Raw genomic sequence first — 26,626 nt, forward strand, 5'->3', positions numbered from 1 at the left:
AGTATGTCATTTCTCAACAGAGAAGGGTCTAGGGTCCATGATCTGTTTGTGGGTCAAAAGAAACACTCAATGATACCTCTACAATAGCATGGTCTGACCAAGTGGTCTGGATTAATCAGTGTGGGTTAATAATGGACATAGTATTTGACTAAGGAATAGATAATCGATTCTTGAGTAATAGCCATGAGCTGCAGAATAATATGTGTAGTTCTTGACACCTATGTTACATACTCTCCAGGCCTCAATCAAATTATTGTCTTGTATTAAGTCGCTTAGAATCTTTTTAGTGGTAGGGTTTGCAGGTGTGGACCGATCAATTTTATCGTTCACAGTCAGATTAAAGTCACCTCCTAGAATGATCTTGTATTTTTTCCAGGAGGTTAAAGGGACACTGAACCCAAACATTTTCTTTTGTGATTCAGATAGAGCATGCAATTTTAAGCAACTTTCTAATTCACTCCTATTATCAACTTTTCTTCATTCTCTTGCTATCTTTATTTGAAAAAGAAGGAATCTAAGCTAAGGAGCCCGCAGATTTTTGGTTCAGACCATGGACAGCACTTGTTTATTGGTGCTGTCCAATCAGCAAGGATAACCCAGGTTTTTCACCAAAAATGGTCCGGCATCTAAACTTTCAAATAAACATACCAAGAGAATGAAGCAATTTTTTTAATATGAGTAAATTAGAAAGTTGCTTAAAATTGCATGCTCTAGCTGAATCACGAAAGAAAAAAATTTGGATTCAGTGTCCCTTTAAAAGTTTTCTTATTTTAGACAAACATTGTCCTTGGTTTTCAATTGGTGCATATATATTTCCTAAAACTACAGTGTTGCCTTGGATTTTCCCTTTTAGGATAAGGAATCTTTCCTCAGTGTCTTTAATGACCTCTTCCACTTGAAAAATTAAGGGAGAAATGCAGTATGTATTTTTTTTTCTTTTTACCGAATTAGTGCTATTGGATTGGGAAAGCTGAGTCCCAATATTTAGGGTTATGTGTAGTAGTGAAATGTGTTTCTTGCAGCATGATAATGTGTGCTTTGCTTGCTTTATACTCAGCTATAGCCTTTTTCTTCTTAACATGAGAATGTAAGCCTCGGACATTATGTGAGATTATTTTAAAAGACATCAGGATCAGGATTTGCTGCTAATGTAATCGTGTTTAATGTTGTATCAAGAGCTTATAATACCTTAATGGTCCACCTGTATATGTCTGTACCCCAGTATTGATAGCAAGATTGATCTTTGTGTTGGTCAATATTTGAGGACGAGAGCTCAGTATACCACGAGCGATCAGGGAGATAGGGGGGGAAGAATAGAAGAAAAAGAAAAATCATGTTAATACACATAATAACAATATAAACCAATAGTATCTGTGTGAGATACTGAATTTTTCCTTTTGTGGGAAATAGTAATTCCCCGGTGTAAACATTTTCCAACATACGTATTGTTCAGCTCTATGTATTCTAGATGCCTGGGACAGTTGAAAAGTTTTGCCAATGAGCCTAAGTATTTCTTATGCTTAGGAAGGACAAAGTCAGTTCTGGTTATTCAATTTTATCTAACATTAGGATTATTAGGTGTTCTCTATGTTTTACCTAGGACTGTTATGATATTCTCTTGCTTACGAGATGTATGCAATGTTGTCCTTTATTGATACTGTTTGATGTTGTCTTGTATAGTTATGGTGGGGTTGTTATAAGTGAGGGGGATACAGAATCATATGTCATGTTAACTATTATCTACTCTCCAAGGTGAGTCTAAGGTGCTTTACTTTCCGCTAATGACTTGATGAAGCTGGTCTTTGGTCGTGAAGTAATGGAATTTAATGATAACATCTCTTGGGGTGTTAGATATTCTGGGTTTGTTAAGAGCTCTATGAATTCTGTCCATTAACAGGAAGCTATCTTCTACATTTGGTAAAAGACTATGCAGAATTTGAAGAAGGACTTTGCTCAACTTGTCGTATGACTCAGGTAGGTTTCTAAGCCTGACAATGGAACTTCTCGACCTATTTTCCAGGCCTTCAAGCTGGGACTACAATTGTTGTATCATGGTATGTTGCTCTTGAACTGACTGCTGTACGTTAGGGAGTTCTTCCACTATCTCATCCACTTTATCTTCTAGAGCAGATGTTCTTTGGACACTTTTTAAAATCTCAGTTCTTTGACAGCAGATTTGATCTCTGTGTGGAAAACCTCTTTAATTTGCTGGATAAGAGTATTCTGCGCAGGCAGTGCTTGTTCCTCTGAGTAGTTGTCCATTGTATTATTTGTTTCTTCACTCTCCAAGTTGGACGTTTTGTCTTGTGTTAAAGACTTTTTCTTTGCTTGCGCTTTAGATAAAGTCTTTGGCCGATTGATTTTTGCCTTTCATTTTCTGTAAAGTATCTCCAAGTCGAAGGAGAAGAATCCACCATCAGCCAAGGGACCTATGCAATTGTAATTTGAGTAGGAGCACTTTCAGTATGACATCAAATAGAAAAATTGATTGCTGAGCTGAACTTCTGCGTTCATTTGTCTGTGTTACACCATGGGAGTAATTATCTGAGACCTATGAAGATACAGACATTCTCAGTGTTATATTGTCTGCACTTCAATCTTGAGTCTCTATTTGGTCACTGTTAAAGAGAGTGAATATATGACCTGTACCGCCCTGCTTGTATCTCAGGCTTTATGTTTTGGCATTGTGGGCTAAGACAGGGAAAATGTCACAACCTGAAGTGGGAAGTTGTGAAGGTATAGATCACTATTTACAATTTAGGTACTATGTATCTCTACAGAGTCCAAAGTCAGGATATCTTGTAGCTCATTCGGTGATGGTAGAAATACTATGTATTAAATCTTTTGGGGCAAGTTGTAGTCCAAGATCTTTATAGTTTTTTTTATAAATATGTACAGCTTATATTATTATATTCCTTGGTAAGAGTGCTGTGCTTTTCATAGGGAATCTTTTATCCTCCGGTGGTGTTAGAATGCTCTGTAATTTTGACTACGCAGTTTTAAATGTCCCAAAATGGCGGGTCCCGCCCAATACTCTCTTCACCCCTGCACTGCCTCAGGTAATTTTGCCCTAGAGAGAGGTAATAATGTTATACTTGCAGGTAGGAGAGTAACTTCAGTAACAGATCGGTATCTTTGGTAGGCTATCTTTTCTGAGCCTATTTCTATGCTTTGTTAAATCTGTTATCTGTAAGGCGTTCAATTCGGCTTTCTCACACTGCGTTCATCTGTACAAGGCTGAGCGGAGCCCCGACCCTCCGGTGATGTTTCCTTTCTAGGCGGGTTATGTGTGATGTGTTGCTGAGGTGTTTACGCAGGCTGCTTACCGCCTATGTAGGCCCCAGTTCACCTCATCACTCTCAAATATTGTCCCTTCAATTCTAGACTCCGGAGCGGAGCCCCAACCCTCCGGAATAATTTGCGACATGGGTGCTTCACTTGTGGTAACAGGACGCAGCTGCGGCTCATCAATAGCGTCGAGACGGGCGATCCGATCAAGGTCCCTCTTCTGTAGGTTGCTCCAGATGTTAAAAGCAAGTTTTAGATTATATTTTGAGAATGATCTTCAGGGTATTTTATCTAATTTGGCAGTAGATTTAGTGGAAATTTTACGGAGCTCACAAAATGTGCGACTGCTCTAACCCCCCCCCCCCCACACACACACATGGTAATATTTTAAACTGTCTCTACCACTGTATATTAACAATTAACTTTTGAATATTGTATTTAAAAAAAACAATTCTAAAAAAGCAATATGTTTAAGATGGACTGCTTAAATTGTTATGAATAATATAATGTTAGTATTTTTACAAGGTTTCTTGTCAGTTTATTTAAATTTTTTTATTACAGAAAAATGTCAGCTGTTATCAGATATAACTTCCCGCTTGTGGTTTACATACAGAAAGAAGTTTTCTCCTATTGGTGAGTACTGGAAATCACATAATATAATCATTTCTCAATTCTCTGATTTAGGAGTGTTTCTGACCTTGTTTGATATATTGATCTAAAAAATAAAATATAGCATCGTAAGCAATAAACATCAACCAATAGATATTGGTTTTATTGATAAAGTACCCTCTGTGTTGAAGGGTTATACAGTTCTTTTGAATTGGAAGCGCCAGTAAATAAAAAGTTTGTAAATGCACCCCTTCATTTTCCAGACTAATTAAATGATCATATCACAGCATATTATAATGTATTTAACACCTTCTGTAACTTCATTTAAGAAATTCATAAAAGGAACATCTTATTTTTATATATGCATAGTAGTTGGTAGCAATAAAATGCTGCATTGCAAAAGATCTGCACAAAATAAAATGTTTTAAAGTAATTCAACTTATTTTGTTTGCAAAATTTGCATTGTTTTGCATTTCAGGAATATGTTCTTTGAAATGCTCCGAGTGTTATTTATATCCTCTGCAGTGATAAATGCGCTGCTTCATTGATCTGACTTCAGTCTGATTTATGCATTAAGTAATAAATGTTTATATAAAACTATTTACTGTGCATAATTAAACATGGGAAATTCAGATTGAGTTTTTATGGTTCTTTAAACCTATGGTGGGCAAAAGAGACATAGATACCCTTCACTATACACATTTTAGTAATAACATACAACATGTATATGCCCATTTCCTTGTCTAGAACAGGTTCTAAAACGTATTTCTTGCAAAAAAAACAAAAAAACATGTTACTGCAGCAGTTCAAAGAAAGAGGATGGGTGTATCAATTCTGTGATTCCATTACCATCTTTACCCACTTCCCTGTAAATGAGCATTTCACCATTTATACCTTGTATCGACAAAGCACAGGGAACAGTACAAGAGTCAGATCAGTCGTAGCCTGTTTCATCCTTCCAATAACCATACTATAACCCATCCCATTTCATTGATTATTTAAAGGGACACTGAACCCAAATTTTTTCTTTCGTGATTTAGATAGAGCATGCAATTTTAAGCAACTTTCTAATTTACTCCTATTATCAAATTTTCTTCATTCTCTTGGTATCTTTATTTGAAATGCAAAAATGTAAGTTTAGATGCCGGACCATTTTTGGTGAACAACCTGGGTTGTTCTTGCTGATTGGTGGATAAATTCATCCACCAATGAAAAAGTGCTTTCCATGGTTCTGAACCAAACAAATAGCTTAGATGCTTTTTTTTTTTTTAGATAAAATTAGCAAGAGAACGAAGAAAAATTGATAATAGGAGTAAATTAGAAAGTTGATTCAAATTGCATGCTCTATCTGAATCATGAAAGAAAAAAATTGGGTTCAGTGTCCCTTTAAGTAATTTAATTATGGTTTTTTTTTAATTATTATAATATGCACGGAGAAACAGTGCAAGAACAGGAAGATTAGCTTTTACATAAGGATTTCACTTCCCATACGGATACAGAATAAAACAATGTGGCAGTTCTCATATGCATTAAGAGGATGTATAAATGTATGCAAAGACGTAAAATAAAAGACTTAGAAATTAAAGACTAAATAAAAGCCTCAGTGTAGCCTGTCTAGAGATCAGCCTATGAATTAGGCAGTTTGCACAGCAGGAAATAGTATTGTACAACCAAAGCGTGGGCCTTATCCATTTAGGTAAAAAATATTAGGTAAAGCAGTTCTACTAACAGAAATTATTATTATTATTATCAGGTATTTGTAGAGCGCCAACAGATTTCGCAGCGCTGAAATTGCCCCTTTGTTGGCGTACTGTACTCTTCTCATATCCTGTTAGCTATTGTAGCTAAAATAGCAATGGCTAAACTATGGAAGCAACCAACCCCTCCCTCTACACGATAAGCTATTAAAGTGACAATTGTTGAAAAATGACATACTCTAATTTGTTAAAGCATGTCATTTTAAGAGACACTCCACTATTGTGTATTTAACCCCTGCAAAGTACCGCTTGCAGAGCACTACTGGTCCAGGGCAGAAGCTGCTGCTAATCCAATCAGAAGCGCTAGTTACACAGCTGAGTTGTGCGACTAGCACTGCTGATTGGATAAGTGGAGGGACCCACAGATCACTGCAGGTCCTGAGAGGAAACCACTGCTGATCCAGTCAGCAGCTCTAGTCATGCGAATCAGCTGTGTAAAAAAAACTTTAAGCAATTAAGAGTCTTTGTGTGTCTGCTTCTTTATATTGATATGTTAAAATAAATTAATTCTTCTTTAGGTTATTAAGGTTGTGTAGGAATTCCTATGCTTTTATTAAGCATAATTATTGAATGGAGAGGATTGGATAGGAGAGAAATAATAGTATCCAGAGATTTTTGTGTGTAGCTTAGTGTTTAATAATGGGCACTTCTGCCTCTTGCCTAAATGTCTTCAGATTGAGACAGAACCACCATACATTAGCAAAAGAGACAGCGTTCATTAGTTCCTCTAGCAAATGTTTACAGTCAACAGTGACGTTTTATTTATTTTCATAAAGGTGTTTAGAAGTAGGTTTTATTATTTTGAAGGATAATTATGAAAGTTGATTCTTGTGATATAAGTTTCCGGGATAATTTGCTTAGTTAAAAAAGAGTGTCTGTAATATACATTTTAAACTTTAGAAAATTATTTCAGAATATAAGCAAAATGAAATACTCAACATAATATATTGGAGTTTAATGAAATAGATGTCTCACTCTGCTCTAACTCCTGACAAGAACTTCCTTGCAAGGATGTAATCAGATATAGTGATATTTTGAACAACAAAGCCAGAGATCATATCTGGGTTCAGTCTTCATTTTATTATGAAACTAATGATTCACAATATCAATTTACTCTTTTTTTTCTGTACTCCAACAGGAGGAACGGGCCCCTCCTCTGATTCAGGCTGGGGCTGTATGCTGAGATGTGGCCAGATGATGTTGGCACAAGCTTTAATATGTCAGCACTTAGGAAGGGGTAAGTGTACATGTGAGCTGTAAGTATCATGTTTATTTCATATGAGAGTACAAGGTTCTCAAGGAAAGCAGAAATTCCTCTACTTTCACAAAACTTTCCTAAAATAGTCTTCTTTGAGAAATTATGTTCCTCAATTGACAGGGCCAGGTATGCATTTGTAGCGGTTGGAAAATCATTTTCGTTTAGCTTTTACCAGTAGTGAATATGTTTAAACAATACATTACAAAGTTCTGAAAACTGAGGTGAGAAATTCCCTGTTGGTGAACTTGTATCTGAAAAATGTGGCCCTAAATATGTATTTATATAAAAGTACAGGTTCAAATCCAGAATTCCAAAATCCAAACTTATTTTGAAATCCTAATTTCCTAATAAAACTAGTTTTCTACCTGACCTTCCAAGATCTTCAAAGTTATTTCTGACTTTTTATAACATTTTTGTCAAGGTTAAAATGAATATTCAACTTACCTATAAACAATACATTTGACAGTACTGTAGTTACATTTGCAGGTCAATTAATAATAACGTTTAAATGAGAGAGACCTATTACCTACAGCAAACATTATTATAAAGTGACTGATCTCTGGGTTAGCATGATCACCGATGTCATGGCATTTATAAACATGTAGAATGAGAGCAGTGTGATGCTTTAAAACAATAAAGCGTTACACAAAACAGTATCCACAGTTATTTCAACTAGCTACTGAATTTCTTCTACTTGCTTGGTTACGCCTCTAAAATGCTATTGCTCAATCAGTCCAGACTTTTAATATTTACAATTTTTTATTGCTATGTAGCCAATAAAATACAATTTTCCAGATAATACTCAACAAGCCATTACGTTTAACCAACATTTGCACAAATGCAGAATAGTAGCCAGCTCACCCCAGTGTATCATATTTGAATTCCACACTATGGGCTAGATTACAAGTGGAGCAATACATTTTTATCACTCTTGAGCGCTATCTGAGCTCAATGTAAATTAATAGTGAGCTCATGTTTGCGCTGGTTTTATAAGTTGAAAGTAAAAATTTAGTGCACAAGCAAAATTCTCAGCTGCGTTAACATCTGGAGGTCAGATATCACAACCATGCTAATTCCCTCTCCCCATAGACTTCTAGGTGTGAATGAAAGTCAGCTTTTTCTTCATAAATGGAAAGAGTCCACAGCTGCATTCATTACTTTTGGGAATTCAGAACCTGGCCACCAGGAGGAGGCAAAGACACGCCAGCCAAAGGCTTAAATACCCCTCCCACTTCCCTCATCCCCCAGTCATTCTTTGCCTTTCGTCCCAGAGGTTGGCAGTGAAGTGTCAGAAGTTTTTGATAGTCTCTTATGGAGGGTAGTACTCTTCGGCATGAGACTTGATTTTTAAGTAGTCCTGTCAGCCTCTCGGTGAGAGCATGGGTGAAAGTTATGAGTCCGGAGAAGGAAGGAGAGTCTTTCTGTGAAACCATCCCGACTCATATTAACAACTCCACAAGCAATCAGCGTTGACGAGTTTCGCTGCCTGCTTTTTTCTCTCAAGTCCATGGCAGAAGCGAGGTTACTATCTGTCACACTTGAAGGGCCGTGTTCCTGTTCCACAGCATAGATTCCGGTAACATTGTTTCATTTTACTTTCGTCATGAATGTATCGTAATTACAACTGTTTATCCGAGAGGAGCTACAACCTTTTGGGGATAACATAGGGTCTCAGTAAGGCTCCTTTTTGTATTTAGGAATCAAGGGTTAATATCTCCTGAGGGGGTTAATTGAACAGGGGGGTTTATAATCATGTTTGTTAAGTGATTCTGTCTGCTACTGTGTAGTGTTGCTTCAGCTCATGGCTATTTTGGAACATAACGGCCTATGTCTAGTGATGCGGCCGTTAAGGTCAGGCTCGCTTTTGCATGGACTGCATGGTTTACCTTGTGACTCCATTTCTGCATTCCTGACTGTGTGGCGACGGAGAAATCCTTGTCCGCTGGTGTCTGGTTCTCTTGAGGTGGTGAGTGCCACTGCCCCAGCCATTGGAGGTCTAAGGTGCCGTTTAGATTTTTCTTATTGGTCCATTTTTTTATTCAGTGTCCCAGTTATGGAGGATTCTTATTTTTTGGAGTCGGATGTCTCTGATTCAGACTCTACTTCTTGCGAAGAATATGAATTGGCCCAGTGATACATGCCCATCAGTTATGTTCTGAATGCTGTTTTAGAGTGGTCTGTTGCTCGGGATCGGGGAATCAGGTGCCCACTGAGCCAACTCTTATTACGCATGCAGGAAACCTAAATGCTACTTATCCTTCTATGGAGTATGGCCTGTTCCCACTGGAGGTTATGACACGGTTCTGCATGGCCATATCTTTGGTGCTGGCGCATCTGCTACTCCCGGGAGTATGCTTACGATATTGTCAGTGTTCAGTTAACCGGGGCTTGTCAGGCGTGGGATCGCCTTGTCCAGTTCAGCCCTCCAGGGGAGTGACTGCCCATGAGGCCTCAGGGAGTCAACCTTCGAGGCCAGTGTTTTCTTTTGTTCCGGCGGAGGTATGTTGTACCTTTCGTTATAGACTGGCACCCTTTCGTGTTCTACTAAGGCATGATTTTGGTGTTGCTGGAGGATCCCACTCTTAATGGGTCTGGGGGTTCTCAGTCTTAATCTTCGACCGGCTTGCATGAATAGACATAAGGGGATGAAGTAATCTTCTTATAGTCTTTGTTATTTGTGTATCCTTTTCCAGTTCTGAGCTTGGAAGTCTCGGACCCCTGTTGGGTTGGTCCTGCGAATCTGTCCATTCTTCCTGGGCGATAACTTACGGGTTGCCTTATCTTTTATTCTCCTCCGGTGAGGATGTTTTTTATTTGGTCTAAAGCTCATGTTGTGGTGTGATATGTCCTTCGTGGTACTTTCTTCTCTGGAATTGATACTCGCGATTTTGTAGTTGCACTGTTTACAAAAGTATGTCTGACTGTTTTTTATCCCTCCATCTTGACAGTGCTGGGGCCCTTGGTTTCAGGCTGGTCCTGACTGGGTACAAATCCTTCTGTCTTTGAGGCCTAGTTCAGACGCGTGGCGCCTTTTTATGTCCGGTTGGTCCGGTGAGGGCATCTAGTGATCACAATATGGTTTGTGTTGTTAACTTATTTTACAGGCTTCAACTAGCATCCTGAGAGGACGTGAGGGTCCGTGGTTGCTTAGGGGCATGGGGGATTGGTTCAGTCCTCATTCACCTTTCAATCTAGTGGGCCGGGACTCCGTTGAGATCCACAGTGACATGCTCAGTTTTCCTTCCTGTTGTGGGTTGGAGGATTTAGGTCCTTCATACCGCCATTCTTACGGTTTTGAGTTTCATGGTCTCTGGGAAGTGTCCTTTTAGGACTTGTTCCTTTTAGAGGTTCTCTTCCTTTGGGTCGAGACTTTCTGTACTTTGTCCGTTTTTTTCTGGCGGTTTTGGCCATTTAATTGAAAGTGAAGGCCGTGAGGCTCTGTCTTCCTTCGGCAGTTAGTCATCTCCATATCAGGGGCAATAGGACGTGTTCTCTCTTTTTCCAAGCTTTTTGCTTAGGGGATGTTTTTCTGCCTAGGTTTGGGATGCTTTGCATTCTTCTCCCTTGGGTGTGGTACTTTGGAACATTAATCTGAAAGGATTATGGAGACTAGCCATTTTTTCTAATCTCTTTCGGGTGACTCTGTTCTCGGTCTCATTTCCCTTAGTGTTGCTCTTGGGGCCTTTGGGCTATAGAGAAATTGTGTGACTTTGTCGCGGCCTAGCACCTTGTTGGGGGGTTGTTGACCTCCGGCTAAGGGTGTTCTCTTTCCTTTGGGCTGGGAATTACGAGTGAGTCCTCTACACGTTCTCCGGGTTTCCTGGTTCTCATCCCCTGTGAGGTCTGATTGCTTCAGATGGGGTATCTTGTGTTCCCTGGGGGTGTCGTTTGTTCTAGGACGATTCTGGGTCCAGGGTTCTTGTCTTGGATCCTTCTTGGATGTCTGGAGACTTATGATCCTGTGGACTGGTTCGGGAGGACCCAGTTTTTTCAGGGACCCTATGTTGTGACATAGGGGCTAGCTCATTGGGTTTGCAGCAGGAAGGCCAGAGTTCACATCCACCTTTGGGTACTGGTTATAAACTTTAAGGCCTGACTTTTCTTTCGGATGGAGTGTGCTCCTCTTCATGGGGAGTTTTTTCTCTGTTGGGTCAACAGTGGTGTCTGGATAATTTTTCATTCGGTCTGTGTTTTGATCATACTATGGCTTTATGTCTTGTGGACATGTGCGCTGTTCTTATCTGTGCCCTTCCCTTTTGAGGGGATAGTTTGTCTTCCTTATGAGCTGAGGTTTCCTCTCTCTGGAGGGTCTTTGTTCTCCCCTGTGTGTAGGAGGTTGGATCAGGTGGCTTATTCTGTAAGGGGCAGCATCTTCTGCTCTGTGGGCTCTGTTCCACCTGTTGGAATTTGATCTCTCTTCGTAGAGACTGTGACAGGTCTTCCTATGGATCTATTTCACCTTTCTCTGTTCCAGGTCCTAGGGGGTTCTCCTTGGGAGTGCCTTTTTTTTGCAAGAGCAGATTGGGTTGGCACCCGAGCTCTGTTAGGGTGGGTGAGTCCCCCCTTTTTTCTTAATCCGTTCCCTGGGGGCTTGTGGTTGGGGTCTTTCTTTCCCCCCTGTCTATCAGACATGTCTTTCGCTTGGGCTGGTCTGGTGTTGGAGCAGGATCTGAGATCTGTTGCTCTGCTAATTTCGTCCTCTGTGCAATTGAGGTACGGTAAGCCTCTTGAGGTTTCTCCTTTCTCCATGTTCAAGATTTGTGGGAAGGACAGGCGGCTCTTAGATAGCCTGCAACGTTTTCAGCTGGCTAGTGGATACTTAGCAATCTGAAGGATCCTATCTTCAGCTGCTTTCTGCTTGCCCTGCAAGTGTTTAAGTTTTAGAGTCATTTTTAGATGACTGCAGTGTGCAGTGTTTTTGCTTCAGGTGTTGTTCGTCAGACCTATCCAAGCTTTCTGCACAAGGTTTAGTTTCTGAATATTTCGGTATTCTGAGCTACTTGGGGACCTGCGTCTCAGTTGCTTTTTAAGGTGCCGTTGCACTGTGTTAGGGAAGATCCTCTTTGTTTCAGACTCCCGGCCTTATCCTGTGGTTTCTGTATTTCTGGGGTCTGGGCGTTGCCTCTCCTTGTTTCTATGAGACTGGTGGGTCTCTGTTGGTCTGGAGTTCCTTAAGCTAGCTGGATAACTAGCTCAGCATACTAATGCACTGTGGCTACTCTGCACTGTAGCAAACCGAGGGTTGCAAGTTCGATCCCCGGTGAGGTCTACTCAACCTTCCTCCTTTTGAGGTTGATAAGATGAGCAGCGCCTTGAGTCCCTTAAGGGGATTAGCCGCTTTACAAGTACATTCATGTTTTCTCCGTGTCTTCTTCTTTGTGGAAGAATACTGTAGCTTGTTCCTTTTCTTTAGTAAGGGGTGTGTTGTTTGGAGACCGACTGCTGGGCGAAGGTGTCTTCTGGAGGCTGTTGACTCAGTCGAGTATAGTTCCTGCGGTCTCTAGCAAGGCTTGTGGACTATCTGCGGTCAGTGTCCTTGGGCCTTTTCCCTTTTTTTTCAAAGTTGTTCTTGGCTTCGGACGAAGCAGGATTTTGTTGGGTAGGGGTTTTCAGGCCTGGTGTCCTCAGGTTGGGCCGCCTCTTATACCCTTCTGTTTTTGCATTCAGTATCCTCTATAGCTTGGTTATTGATTTCCCAAAAGTAATGAATGCAGCTGTGGACTCTTTCCATTTATGAAGAAAAACATAAATTATGCTTACCTGATAATTTTCTTTTCTTCAGATGAAAAGAGTCCACAGCTCCCCACCCGTATTTTTCTGTGGGGCGTCTGTTTTTTGTTCTTCTTGCACCTTTCACCCTGATATTTCTTCTACTGTTCCTCGGCAGAATGACTTGGGGATGAGGGGAGTTGGAGGGATATTTAAGCCTTTGGCTGGGGTGTCTTTGCCTCCTCCTGGTGGTCAGGTTCTGAATTCCCAAAAGTAATGAATGCAGCTGTGGACTCTTTCTATCTGAAGAAAAAAAAATTATCAGGTAAGCATAATTTATGGGGGTTTTTATTTATTGCATGTGCGCTAACCCGAAGATGCTCTAGACAAACACACACACACACACATATATATATATATGTGTATATATATATATATATATATATATATATATATATATATATATATACATATAACACGGAAGGGGACTGCACTCTCATACCGGACCGGGTACACATCCCATGACCCTGTAACATACTCAGCCCTGGGTGCTCACGGGCACTCACAGGAAGCTGTGCTGTCCCCAGAGTCACAGGCAGTTAACCCCAGACAGGTCTGGATGCAAGAACCATAGGGAAATTACAAAACAAATTAATACAACACACAGAGAAAGTCCAGCACTCACTTACAAGCTCTCAGATAAGATTTAAAAGCAAAAATGGAAAGGTTAGTTACCGCATTTGGCCAAATGGGACAAGCCCAGGTACCACATTAAGGTCCTTTCCAATACCTGGGACCCTAAAGCAGCTACACAATGCAAGCTCTCAAATCCAAACAAACTGGGAACAAGGGAAGGGTGCACAGGCTTATGTAATCACCCTAGACATATACAAAACACAGAAGGGGACTGCACTCTCATACTGGACCGGGTACACATCCCATGACCCTGTAACATGCTCAGCCCTGGGTGCTCACACGCACTCACTGCAAGCTGTGCTGTACCCAGAGTCACATGCAGATAACCCCAGACAGGTCTGGATGCAAGAACCATAGGGAAATTACAAAACAAATTAATACAACACACAGAGAAAGTCCAGCACTCACTTACAAGCTCTCAGCTAAGATTTAAAAGCAAAAATGGAAAGGTTAGTTACGCATTTGGCCAAATGGGACAAGCCCAGGTACCACATCAAGGTCCTTTCCAATACCAATACCTGGGACCCTAAAGCAGTCACACAATGTAAGCTCTTAAATCCAAACAAACTGGGAACAAGGGAAGGGTGCACAGGAATATGTAATCACCCTAGACATATACAAAACACGGAAGGGGACTGCACTCTCATACCGGACCGGGTACACATCCCATGACCCTATAACATTCTCAGCCCTGGGTGCTCACGGGCACTCACAGGAAGCTGTGCCATCCCCAGAGTCACAGGCAGTTATCCCCAGACAGGTCTGGGTGCAAGACCTGTCTTAGCTGAGAGCTTGTAAGTGAGTGCTGGACTTTCCCTGTGTGTTTTATTAATTTGTTTTGTAATTTCCCTATGGTTCTTGCACCCAGACCTGTCTGAGGTTAACTGCCTGTGACTCTGGGGACAGCACAGCTTCCTGTGAGTGCCCGTGAGCACCGAGGGCTGAGCATGTTACAGGGTCTTGGGATGTGTACTTGGTCCGGTATGAGAATGCAGTCCCCTTCTGTGTTTTGTATATGTCTAGGGTGATTACATAAGCCTGTGCACCCTTCCCTTGTTCCCAGTTTCTTTGGATTTGAGAACTTGCATTGTGTGGCTGCTTTAGGGTCCCAGGTATTGGAAAGGACCTTGATGTGGAACCTGGGCTTGTCCCATTTGGCCAAATGCGGTAACTAACCTTTCCATTTTTGCTTTTAAATCTTATCTGAGAGCTTGTAAGTGAGTGCTGGACTTTCTCTGTGTGTTTTATATATATATATATATATATATATATATATATATATATATATATATATATATACAAATATCCAGACAGGTGCACTCACTGTGACATAAGACATCCGCCGGGGTGCTGCGCTGAAAACATATAGCAATATCCGTTCAACCCCTCAAGGTAGAAAAACGCTTCACTCTCCGGTCTCTTTCAAAATCCTTTATTAAGTATCCAGCATCATATGACAAAATTCCCAAACGTTTCGATACCAATTGGTATCTTTTTCAATGGGTAATCAGAACATATCTATCCCAAAAGAAGATTCCTAATACTAACCACAAACCACTCACCTATATACACCTGTAAAGCCTCTCTGTCACTTCCGGTACATCAGAAAACCGCCCCACCATGCGCATGCGTCCAGGAGTTAGCCAACCGCATGGCTAATTTGCATATTCAATAACGTAATGACGTTTGCGTTCCAACCACGCATAGTTACTCCTTACTGTTTTGGCAGCTAATGCGCATGCCCAGGTGGCTGAAGTTCTAATGATACCGGACTAACTCTTACAATTATAACTACTCTAAAGTGTAAAAAAACTATCTATACCAAGTTAAAATCTAAAATCTATAATAAGACTACCTGAGTTCTCAGAACAGACTTTATTCCTTTATATTTATAGAGTATTAGGTAAGATACTTAGCATTTTTATATACAGTTTGCTAAGTTAATCACCGCCCCCTTAATTATCTTATCCACAATCTCCAAACTGTCTATTATCTAGTTAAAGTATGTTATACTATAATTATCAATATAACATATAGCTTCTATGCCAATTGGAGTGCAGTGAGAGACTTAGTTGTGGCTACCGCAATACACTAAACACCATATCTTCAGAGACTTTGTGAACCCATATATTCTGGACCAGTCCATCTTCCTGGGTGTTGATGACCTAGACCGATAAATCATGGACATTTCACTTAAAGGAAGACACCAAAGTCCATCTGTACATTCAGACCCTTGGGAGCCACTGTGTCTAAACGATAAATCCAGGAGGTCTCAACTTGGAGTAGTTTCGTGTTCCTATCTCCACCCCTTCGTAAGGGGGGCACATGATCAATCAACATAGTCCTTAAACTTGCCGCTGTGTGCCCAGCTTGAAGTAAATGTCTGGCGACCGGTTGATCAGATGTTTTCTTGTCAATCGCTTGTCTAATCGCATGGCGATGATTGGCAATTCTATCTCGAAATGTAGTAGAGGTCTTCCCCACATAGACAAGCGAACATGGACACATTAGTATGTATACAACATACGTACTCATACATGACAATCTGTGTAGAATCTTGTATTTTCTCCCAGTGTGTGGGTGGTGAAAGAACATCCCTGTTAACATACTATTGCACGTAGTGCAGTCCCCACATCTATAGCAGCCAACTTTTTTCCTGCTGTCCAGCCAAGTACCTTTTTCATAGCACTTCACAGGGTCATTCTGGACAAGTAAATCCTTCAAATTGGGTGCTCTCTTATAAGCCATCCGTGGGGCTGATGTGTGCAGGAATGGTAGTGATTTGTCAGTATTGATAATGTCCCAGTTCTTCTTGACCGATTCAGACAATATTTTGGACACGGGGTTGAACGTGGTAACAAAGTTAATGATATCGCTATTGTTTTCTACTTTATCAGTAGGATCATGTGGTTGTAGCAGGGATATTTGATCATCCCCGGCCAGGTTGGTTTGCACCTGTGTTATCAGTTTTCTTGCATATCCTCGTTGCTCCAATTTCTTAATCATTTCATCCTCCTGTACTCTTCTAGTCTCTCTTAGTGTGTTATTGCGGGCCACCCGCGTGAGTTGAGAGGATACCACACTCTTTTTTTGATGTTCAGGGTGAAAACTTGTGGATAGCAACAATGAGTTTCTATCCGTCGGTTTTGAATATAAGGAGGTAGAAAATTTGTAACAATCATCCTCTGTATAAACAGATATGTTTAGATCTAGGAATGGTATGCTCATCCTGTTATGGGCCACTTTAAATCGAATAGTTGACTCAAGCTGATTTAAGCTGTCAACCCACTGTCCTAGGGATTCCTCTGACCCTCTCCATACCAAAAACACATCGTCAATATACCTGACGTACAGTTTAATTTTATCAATTGTGCGAATGTGCATGACCATAGTCTCATACCAAGACATATACAGATTGGCGTATGCGGGAGCCATATTTGAACCCATAGCAGTTCCTGATATTTGTAAGAAGAATTCCTTCTCAAATTTGAAAAAGTTTTTTTCCAAACAAAACCTCAATAGTTCCAATAGGAACTCAATGGGTGGTCCCGCATACGCCAATGACTCACTTAACATGGATCTGACCGCCTGTACATCACCATCATGCGGGATGACAGTGTACAAGCTGTCAACATCCATTGTAACAAGTAGGTCATCTGGACCAAGTTCATTCCAGGCAAGTAACCTCCGAATGAGTGAGGGAGAATCCAGTATAAAGGAATATGACTCCTTTACAACTGGCTGTAGGTGATGGTCTATGAAAATGGCCACATTAGAACACAAAGAATCCCTGGCAGACACAATAGGTCTGCCAGGCGGTTTAATCAGAGTCTTGTGTACTTTGGGCAATAGGTATAGTACCGGAATAACCGGAAATGCAGTAGTCATATATTCAAATTCATTTTCATCAATCATACCTGATTCTAGCCCATATTTCAATATAAGATCCAATTCCTTCTTAAATGTATTTATTGGATTTCCTCTTAGTTTACAATAGATGCGATTATCAGTCAGCTGTCTATAGGCTTCCTCTCTATAGTCAACATAATTTTGAACCACTATAGAGCCTCCTTTATCCGCCGCATGAATAATGATCGTGGTGTCATTTTTTAAACTCTTTAGAGCCTCCTTTTCCCCTTTAGTGAGGTTGGGGAACAAATTTTCTACTTTTGCTCGTTCACACGTATCATTAATCATGCGTGAAAAACTACGGATAGAAGGGTTTAAGTTAATTGGATCAAACTTGCTCTGACTTTTGAACTTGTTGACACTCTCTTGTTCACTATTTTTAAAAAAATCCTTAATCCTAAGCTGTCTCTGTAATTTGTAGGTTTCAACATTCATTTTGAATTTGTCTATAGCTGGAGTGGGGACAAAGGACAGGCCCTTATTTAGCAAACTTTTCTCATCTAAACTTAAAGCTCTGTCACTTAAATTGTAGATAATATCTATTTTTTCTTGCCCGTTTTTTTCTTTGAATCCTCCCCTCCTCGTGTGCGGTCTTGCTCGTTTTGCTTTACTGGAAGCGGAGGTTTTTTGGAGGATCTGGTGCTCACCCCACCTAAAGGGTGACCAGCATTAACATTTGGGTTGGACTCATCATTATCTGGCCCAGATGAATCGCCTCCACTACTGTCAACAGTGTCAGCAATGTTTCTATTATTAAAGCGTCTCCTTCGTCTAAATTGTGGTCTATTGTCCTCCTTCCCATAGAGCCACCTATACACTCTTCTCTCCCTGTAATCAGTCTCTACAGTCATTAATTTGTTGTTCTTAAAGGTTAACAAATCGTTTTTATATTTGTTAACTTGTCCCTGTAATTTGTTAATCCAATCTTCCCCTGTATCTTCCGTTAGGATCTGGTAGCTCGTCTCTTTAACCTCATTGATTTCCACTCTAATTAGATGTAATAATCTATTGGATTCCTCAATTACCAATAAAATGAGGTCATATGAGCACTTGTTTAAGATTGAGCAACACTTCATACAGAATTCAGGGTTTGCCCTACCTATCGTGGGTGTATTCTTAATACGAAAACCCCTTGGTATATTTTTATTGCGATGGTAATTGGACAAGTACACAGTATGTAGATGGTGATCTACCTCTCTTTTCTGTAAATTCAACAATTTATGATAAACATCAAGAGGTGTCTCCCCTCTCAACTCACGCAAGTCTGTACTTGCAAGGATGCGCTCTGCATCTGCTTCTGTAAATATAAAGGATTCCCTATTGACAGTGTCATCACCAATATTAGGAGTGTCAGTAGCAGCGGGTCCACTCACTTCCATGTCGGTTGATAAAATAATTGTATTGTATCCGCTTATAGGTTCAGCCTGTCCTTAATAGGTTAACCGGTCTATTGAAAACCCAGGTAGTATTCACCACACCATGTGATTTAAAAACAAACACAGCAGTAAACTTAAAGTCAGTATAGCTGCAAGTGAAGAAATGGCACTTCACAGGGATACCTTAAGCACAAGTAGTAATGTAGTTGATAGTAGTAATCATAGTCACTTATTTTCAGTCAAACAGAATTCACAATGTGCAGGGTGCAAACCAAATTAACAATATACAAATATCCAGACAGGTGCACTCACTGTGACATAAGACATCCGCCGGGGTGCTGCGCTGAAAACATATAGCAATATCCGTTCAACCCCTCAAGGTAGAAAAACGCTTCACTCTCCGGTCTCTTTCAAAATCCTTTATTAAGTATCCAGCATCATATGACAAAATTCCCAAACGTTTCGATACCAATTGGTATCTTTTTCAATGGGTAATCAGAACATATCTATCCCAAAAGAAGATTCCTAATACTAACCACAAACCACTCACCTATATACACCTGTAAAGCCTCTCTGTCACTTCCGGTACATCAGAAAACCGCCCCACCATGCGCATGCGTCCAGGAGTTAGCCAACCGCATGGCTAATTTGCATATTCAATAACGTAATGACGTTTGCGTTCCAACCACGCATAGTTACTCCTTACTGTTTTGGCAGCTAATGCGCATGCCCAGGTGGCTGAAGTTCTAATGATACCGGACTAACTCTTACAAGTATAACTACTCTAAAGTGTAAAAAAACTATCTATACCAAGTTAAAATCTAAAATCTATAATAAGACTACCTGAGTTCTCAGAACAGACTTTATTCCTTTATATTTATAGAGTATTAGGTAAGATACTTAGCATTTTTATATACAGTTTGCTAAGTTAATCACCGCCCCCTTAATTATCTTATCCACAATCTCCAAACTGTCTATTATCTAGTTAAAGTATGTTATACTATAATTATCAATATAACATATAGCTTCTATGCCAATTGGAGTGCAGTGAGAGACTTAGTTGTGGCTACCGCAATACACTAAACACCATATCTTCAGAGACTTTGTGAACCCATATATTCTGGACCAGTCCATCTTCCTGGGTGTTGATGACCTAGACCGATAAATCATGGACATTTCACTTAAAGGAAGACACCAAAGTCCATCTGTACATTCAGACCCTTGGGAGCCACTGTGTCTAAACGATAAATCCAGGAGGTCTCAACTTGGAGTAGTTTCGTGTTCCTATCTCCACCCCTTCGTAAGGGGGGCACATGATCAATCAACATAGTCCTTAAACTTGCCGCTGTGTGCCCAGCTTGAAGGAAATGTCTGGCGACCGGTTGATCAGATGTTTTCTTGTCAATCGCTTGTCTAATCGCATGGCGATGATTGGCCATTCTATCTCGAAATGTAGTAGAGGTCTTCCCCACATAGACAAGCGAACATGGACACATTAGTATGTATACAACATACGTACTCATACATGACAATCTGTGTAGAATCTTGTATTTTCTCCCAGTGTGTGGGTGGTGAAAGAACATCCCTGTTAACATACTATTGCACGTAGTGCAGTCCCCACATCTATAGCAGCCAACTTTTTTCCTGCTGTCCAGCCAAGTACCTTTTTCATAGCACTTCACAGGGTCATTCTGGACAAGTAAATCCTTCAAATTGGGTGCTCTCTTATAAGCCATCCGTGGGGCTGATGTGTGCAGGAATGGTAGTGATTTGTCAGTATTGATAATGTCCCAGTTCTTCTTGACCGATTCAGACAATATTTTGGACACGGGGTTGAACGTGGTAACAAAGTTAATGATATCGCTATTGTTTTCTACTTTATCAGTAGGATCATGTGGTTGTAGCAGGGATATTTGATCATCCCCGGCCAGGTTGGTTTGCACCTGTGTTATCAGTTTTCTTGCATATCCTCGTTGCTCCAATTTCTTAATCATTTCATCCTCCTGTACTCTTCTAGTCTCTCTTAGTGTGTTATTGCGGGCCACCCGCGTGAGTTGAGAGGATACCACACTCTTTTTTTGATGTTCAGGGTGAAAACTTGTGGATAGCAACAATGAGTTTCTATCCGTCGGTTTTGAATATAAGGAGGTAGAAAATTTGTAACAATCATCCTCTGTATAAACAGATATGTTTAGATCTAGGAATGGTATGCTCATCCTGTTATGGGCCACTTTAAATCGAATAGTTGACTCAAGCTGATTTAAGCTGTCAACCCACTGTCCTAGGGATTCCTCTGACCCTCTCCATGTAGATATTATCTACAATTTAAGTGACAGAGCTTTAAGTTTAGATGAGAAAAGTTTGCTAAATAAGGGCCTGTCCTTTGTCCCCACTCCAGCTATAGACAAATTCAAAATGAATGTTGAAACCTACAAATTACAGAGACAGCTTAGGATTAAGGATTTTTTTAAAAATAGTGAACAAGAGAGTGTCAACAAGTTCAAAAGTCAGAGCAAGTTTGATCCAATTAACTTAAACCCTTCTATCCGTAGTTTTTCACGCATGATTAATGATACGTGTGAACGAGCAAAAGTAGAAAATTTGTTCCCCAACCTCACTAAAGGGGAAAAGGAGGCTCTAAAGAGTTTAAAAAATGACACCACGATCATTATTCATGCGGCGGATAAAGGAGGCTCTATAGTGGTTCAAAATTATGTTGACTATAGAGAGGAAGCCTATAGACAGCTGACTGATAATCGCATCTATTGTAAACTAAGAGGAAATCCAATAAATACATTTAAGAAGGAATTGGATCTTATATTGAAATATGGGCTAGAATCAGGTATGATTGATGAAAATGAATTTGAATATATGACTACTGCATTTCCGGTTATTCCGGTACTATACCTATTGCCCAAAGTACACAAGACTCTGATTAAACCGCCTGGCAGACCTATTGTGTCTGCCAGGGATTCTTTGTGTTCTAATGTGGCCATTTTCATAGACCATCACCTACAGCCAGTTGTAAAGGAGTCATATTCCTTTATACTGGATTCTCCCTCACTCATTCGGAGGTTACTTGCCTGGAATGAACTTGGTCCAGATGACCTACTTGTTACAATGGATGTTGACAGCTTGTACACTGTCATCCCGCATGATGGTGGTGTACAGGCGGTCAGATCCATGTTAAGTGAGTCATTGGCGTATGCGGGACCACCCATTGAGTTCCTATTGGAACTATTGAGGTTTTGTTTGGAAAAAAACTTTTTCAAATTTGAGAAGGAATTCTTCTTACAAATATCAGGAACTGCTATGGGTTCAAATATGGCTCCCGCATACACCAATCTGTATATGTCTTGGTATGAGACTATGGTCATGCACATTCGCACAATTGATAAAATTAAACTGTACGTCAGGTATATTGACGATGTGTTTTTGGTATGGAGAGGGTCAGAGGAATCCCTAGGACAGTGGGTTGACAGCTTAAATCAGCTTGAGTCAACTATTCGATTTAAAGTGGCCCATAACAGGATGAGCATACCATTCCTAGATCTAAACATATCTGTTTATACAGAGGATGATTGTTACAAATTTTCTACCTCCTTATATTCAAAACCGACGGATAGAAACTCATTGTTGCTATCCACAAGTTTTCACCCTGAACATCAAAAAAAGAGTGTGGTATCCTCTCAACTCACGCGGGTGGCCCGCAATAACACACTAAGAGAGACTAGAAGAGTACAGGAGGATGAAATGATTAAGAAATTGGAGCAACGAGGATATGCAAGAAAACTGATAACACAGGTGCAAACCAACCTGGCCGGGGATGATCAAATATCCCTGCTACAACCACATGATCCTACTGATAAAGTAGTAAACAATAGCGATATCATTAACTTTGTTACCACGTTCAACCCCGTGTCCAAAATATTGTCTGAATCGGTCAAGAAGAACTGGGACATTATCAATACTGACAAATCACTACCATTCCTGCACACATCAGCCCCACGGATGGCTTATAAGAGAGCACCCAATTTGAAGGATTTACTTGTCTAGAATGACCCTGTGAAGTGCTATGAAAAAGGTACTTGGCTGGACAGCAGGAAAAAAGTTGGCTGCTATAGATGTGGGGACTGCACTACGTGCAATAGTATGTTAACAGGGATGTTCTTTCACCACCCACACACTGGGAGAAAATACAAGATTCTACACAGATTGTCATGTATGAGTACGTATGTTGTATACATACTAATGTGTCCATGTTCGCTTGTCTATGTGGGGAAGACCTCTACTACATTTCGAGATAGAATGGCCAATCATCGCCATGCGATTAGACAAGCGATTGACAAGAAAACATCTGATCAACCGGTCGCCAGACATTTCCTTCAAGCTGGGCACACAGCGGCAAGTTTAAGGACTATGTTGATTGATCATGTGCCCCCCTTACGAAGGGGTGGAGATAGGAACACGAAACTACTCCAAGTTGAGACCTCCTGGATTTATCGTTTAGACACAGTGGCTCCCAAGGGTCTGAATGTACAGATGGACTTTGGTGTCTTCCTTTAAGTGAAATGTCCATGATTTATCGGTCTAGGTCATCAACACCCAGGAAGATGGACTGGTCCAGAATATATGGGTTCACAAAGTCTCTGAAGATATGGTGTTTAGTGTATTGCGGTAGCCACAACTAAGTCTCTCACTGCACTCCAATTGGCATAGAAGCTATATGTTATATTGATAATTATAGTATAACATACTTTAACTAGATAATAGACAGTTTGGAGATTGTGGATAAGATAATTAAGGGGGCGGTGATTAACTTAGCAAACTGTATATAAAAATGCTAAGTATCTTACCTAATACTCTATAAATATAAAGGAATAAAGTCTGTTCTGAGAACTCAGGTAGTCTTATTATAGATTTTAGATTTTAACTTGGTATAGATAGTTTTTTTACACTTTAGAGTAGTTATAATTGTAAGAGTTAGTCCGGTATCATTAGAACTTCAGCCACCTGGGCATGCGCATTAGCTGCCAAAACAGTAAGGAGTAACTATGCGTGGTTGGAACGCAAACGTCATTACGTTATTGAATATGCAAATTAGCCATGCGGTTGGCTAACTCCTGGACGCATGTGCATGGTGGGGCGGTTTTCTGATGTACCGGAAGTGACAGAGAGGCTTTACAGGTGTATATAGGTGAGTGGTTTGTGGTTAGTATTAGGAATCTTCTTTTGGGATAGATATGTTCTGATTACCCATTGAAAAAGATACCAATTGGTATTGAAACGTTTGGGAATTTTGTCATATGATGCTGGATACTTAATAAAGGATTTTGAAAGAGACCGGAGAGTGAAGCGTTTTTCTACCTTGAGGGGTTGAACGGATATTGCTATATATATATATATATATATATATATATTTATTTATTTATACTAGAGCTCCTCTTGTAATCTGGGCCTACAATTTTTTGTAATTATGTTAGTCTCAATTTATATGCTGTCACATTAAAACAAACCTGAGTGATTTATGATCACACTTTTTTGTTTTTGTTTAAATAAGATTGGAGATGGGAGAAACACAAGCAACAAACAAAAGAATATTACCAAATCCTGCATTGTTTTCAAGACCGAAAAGATTGTTGTTACTCCATTCATCAAATGGGTAAGATCATTTACCAAAAACATTATTTGCATGTCAAAATTATCCGTATTGTAATCTGTGTAACTCTATTTTCACTTGTAAGATGATGATACACATTTCAATTAATTTTGCCTAAGGTGAAATCTGTCAATTGCAGGTTGCTTGAATATATTTTCACATTTTATTGAAATTTTTAAAAAAAAACTTGCAAACGATTCCAGTAAACCAGTGGTCTCAATGTACCGGCCCTGCGGCCATATGTGGTCCTCAATATAGTTTAATCTGGCCCTTCCTTGTTTATTAAGTAAATTATTAATTTGACTCCATCATTTTTTTAGTGTTCTACGAGGTGTAACAAGTTGATGTTCTGAATAGACACTCACAATATAAATATGAATATAAAGACAAGCATGTCCAGTGTAGACTCCCATTATAAACTGCTTAGATAATGTCACTTTTCAGTTCCAGAATAATCACTTGGCACTCACAAGATAAACATATATTGTATATGTCTCTTCCCGACTACAACTCCCACCCTGCACTACTACTTGAGTAAATGTCACTTCCAGTTCCTAGTATATCCAGTTCAAGAGCACTCACTCTGTTCAAGTGGCCCCCATGGGGGAAGAACACTTGGCCAGTGGCCTCCAGATGCAATGAGTTTTATACCCCTGCAGTAAACAATAGACACAAATTAAGAGTGGGATAACGCCACATTATTATGTAGTAATTACAATAAGCATGAATAGTGATTGTACAAGACACGGATAAGATACACATGCAGTCAAACACAATGACATGTGACATGATAAGAAAAGTATGTGTTCATACTAATGGTAGAAGTAAGTATATTACAGCCACAAACATAGCTGCTGCTCCAGATAGAATCTAGAATCCAGAACTAAACAAAGCTAAATAACTGTTAAATAAAAATTGTATTGTTGAGAACAAAATTAAATCCATGTACAGTGATTTAGCATAACCCAGAATGTACTCTAGTGGATTAAGGAAAGAGGCTAAATAATTTAGACATAGACGGCTAATCCAGTGTGCTGTTTTGACACGTTGTGTAAAGCACTAAACCCTAATATGCTTATATACTTGGATAGATGTGTGCTCTTTTGTTTGACCTCTTCTGACAGTAATGTATTTTAATGAGTATAATGCTTATGGGGAAAATAGCCAATTATGTATAGAGTACAAATAGTTCTTAAAGATTTTCTCATGTTTATCTTTATCGTCTCATTCCTGGTGCTCCCTTGGTTGGGACAGGCATTCTGTGTGTGGGGCAGAAAAAGAAAAAACAGTGATTAGTCACAGATACACCTAAAAAGTAAAATAACTGCAGTTCTTCTCTAGAATCAGTAACAAGACTAATAAGCTTCTTACTTAAAGGGACATAATACTTATATGCTAAATCACTTGAAAGTGATGCAGCATAACTGTAAAAAAATCTGACAGGAAATATCACTTGAACATCTCTATGTAAAAAAGGAAGATATTTTACCTCACAATTTCCTCAGCTCACCAGAGTAAGTGCTGTGTAAAAGCTATATTTCAGTTACTGCTCAGCTGTAGGTAAAAAAAAAAAGAAGACGAAGAAATGAACAGCAGCCAATCAGCAGTGCTGAGGTCATGAACTGTTTTACTGTAATCTCATGAGATTTCATAGAAAACTTCCTTAAACTGAATAGGGAAATAACATGTGTGCATGAGGCACGCTCCCTTGCAGGTCCCAGGACAGACATACTGATTTGCTGCTTAAAGTCCTTTACAATGGGGTCTGAATACTTAGGACATTTCAAGGTAAAATATCTTTATTTTTTACATAGAGATATTTGATATTTTCTTGTCAGCTTTTTATAGCTATGCTGCATCACTTTCAAGTGTTTCAACATTTGCATATCATTGCCCTTTAATAAAAAAAAGTATCACACATTATGGCACATCTTGTATCTATAGTTTCTCCAAAGAATAAAACACCACGAGAACTGTTTTAATAAAGCAATACTAACTGGGTTTATTTTATGTTGGAAATCAGCACAGATGGGGGTAGGAGAAGGCAAGTCCATAGGAGAATGGTTTGGACCAAACACAGTGGCTCAGGTATTAAAGTAAGTAAACAATCTACACTACAAGTATACAGTATTGGTTTTAATGTGTGCAGTTTTGTACAGATTATTATTATTTGTTTTCATGGCATATTCTTTAGTTTGATACTGTATGTTTCATACCCACATTATTAGATGTATTAAGTTTAAAGGGACAGAGAAATAAAAAAACATTTATTGGGACATTAAACGCTAAATACATTTTATAAGAGTTGTCCCTCTAGATTCAGTATGGTAGAACAGCATAAAATATGCAGCTGGTTTAATTGTCA

At 39.7% G+C, this 26,626-nt stretch overlaps 1 protein-coding gene across 3 annotated transcripts in view; it reads left to right on the top strand.

Moving 5' to 3' along the window:
- The window catches only part of ATG4A (autophagy related 4A cysteine peptidase), a 179,209-nt gene that overhangs the window by 116,371 nt on the left and 36,212 nt on the right, over positions 1–26,626 (top strand). For all 3 annotated transcript variants that reach the window (XM_053699137.1, XM_053699136.1, XM_053699135.1), the window contains exons 3-6: positions 3,850–3,921; positions 6,793–6,891; positions 24,163–24,264; positions 26,285–26,357. In XM_053699137.1, the coding sequence (XP_053555112.1) occupies positions 3,850–3,921; positions 6,793–6,891; positions 24,163–24,264; positions 26,285–26,357 (346 nt within the window). The remainder of the gene's footprint in view (positions 1–3,849; positions 3,922–6,792; positions 6,892–24,162; positions 24,265–26,284; positions 26,358–26,626) is intronic.

This window comes from Bombina bombina, chromosome 1, assembly GCF_027579735.1.
Source record: "Bombina bombina isolate aBomBom1 chromosome 1, aBomBom1.pri, whole genome shotgun sequence".
Classification (NCBI taxonomy): domain Eukaryota; kingdom Metazoa; phylum Chordata; class Amphibia; order Anura; family Bombinatoridae; genus Bombina; species Bombina bombina.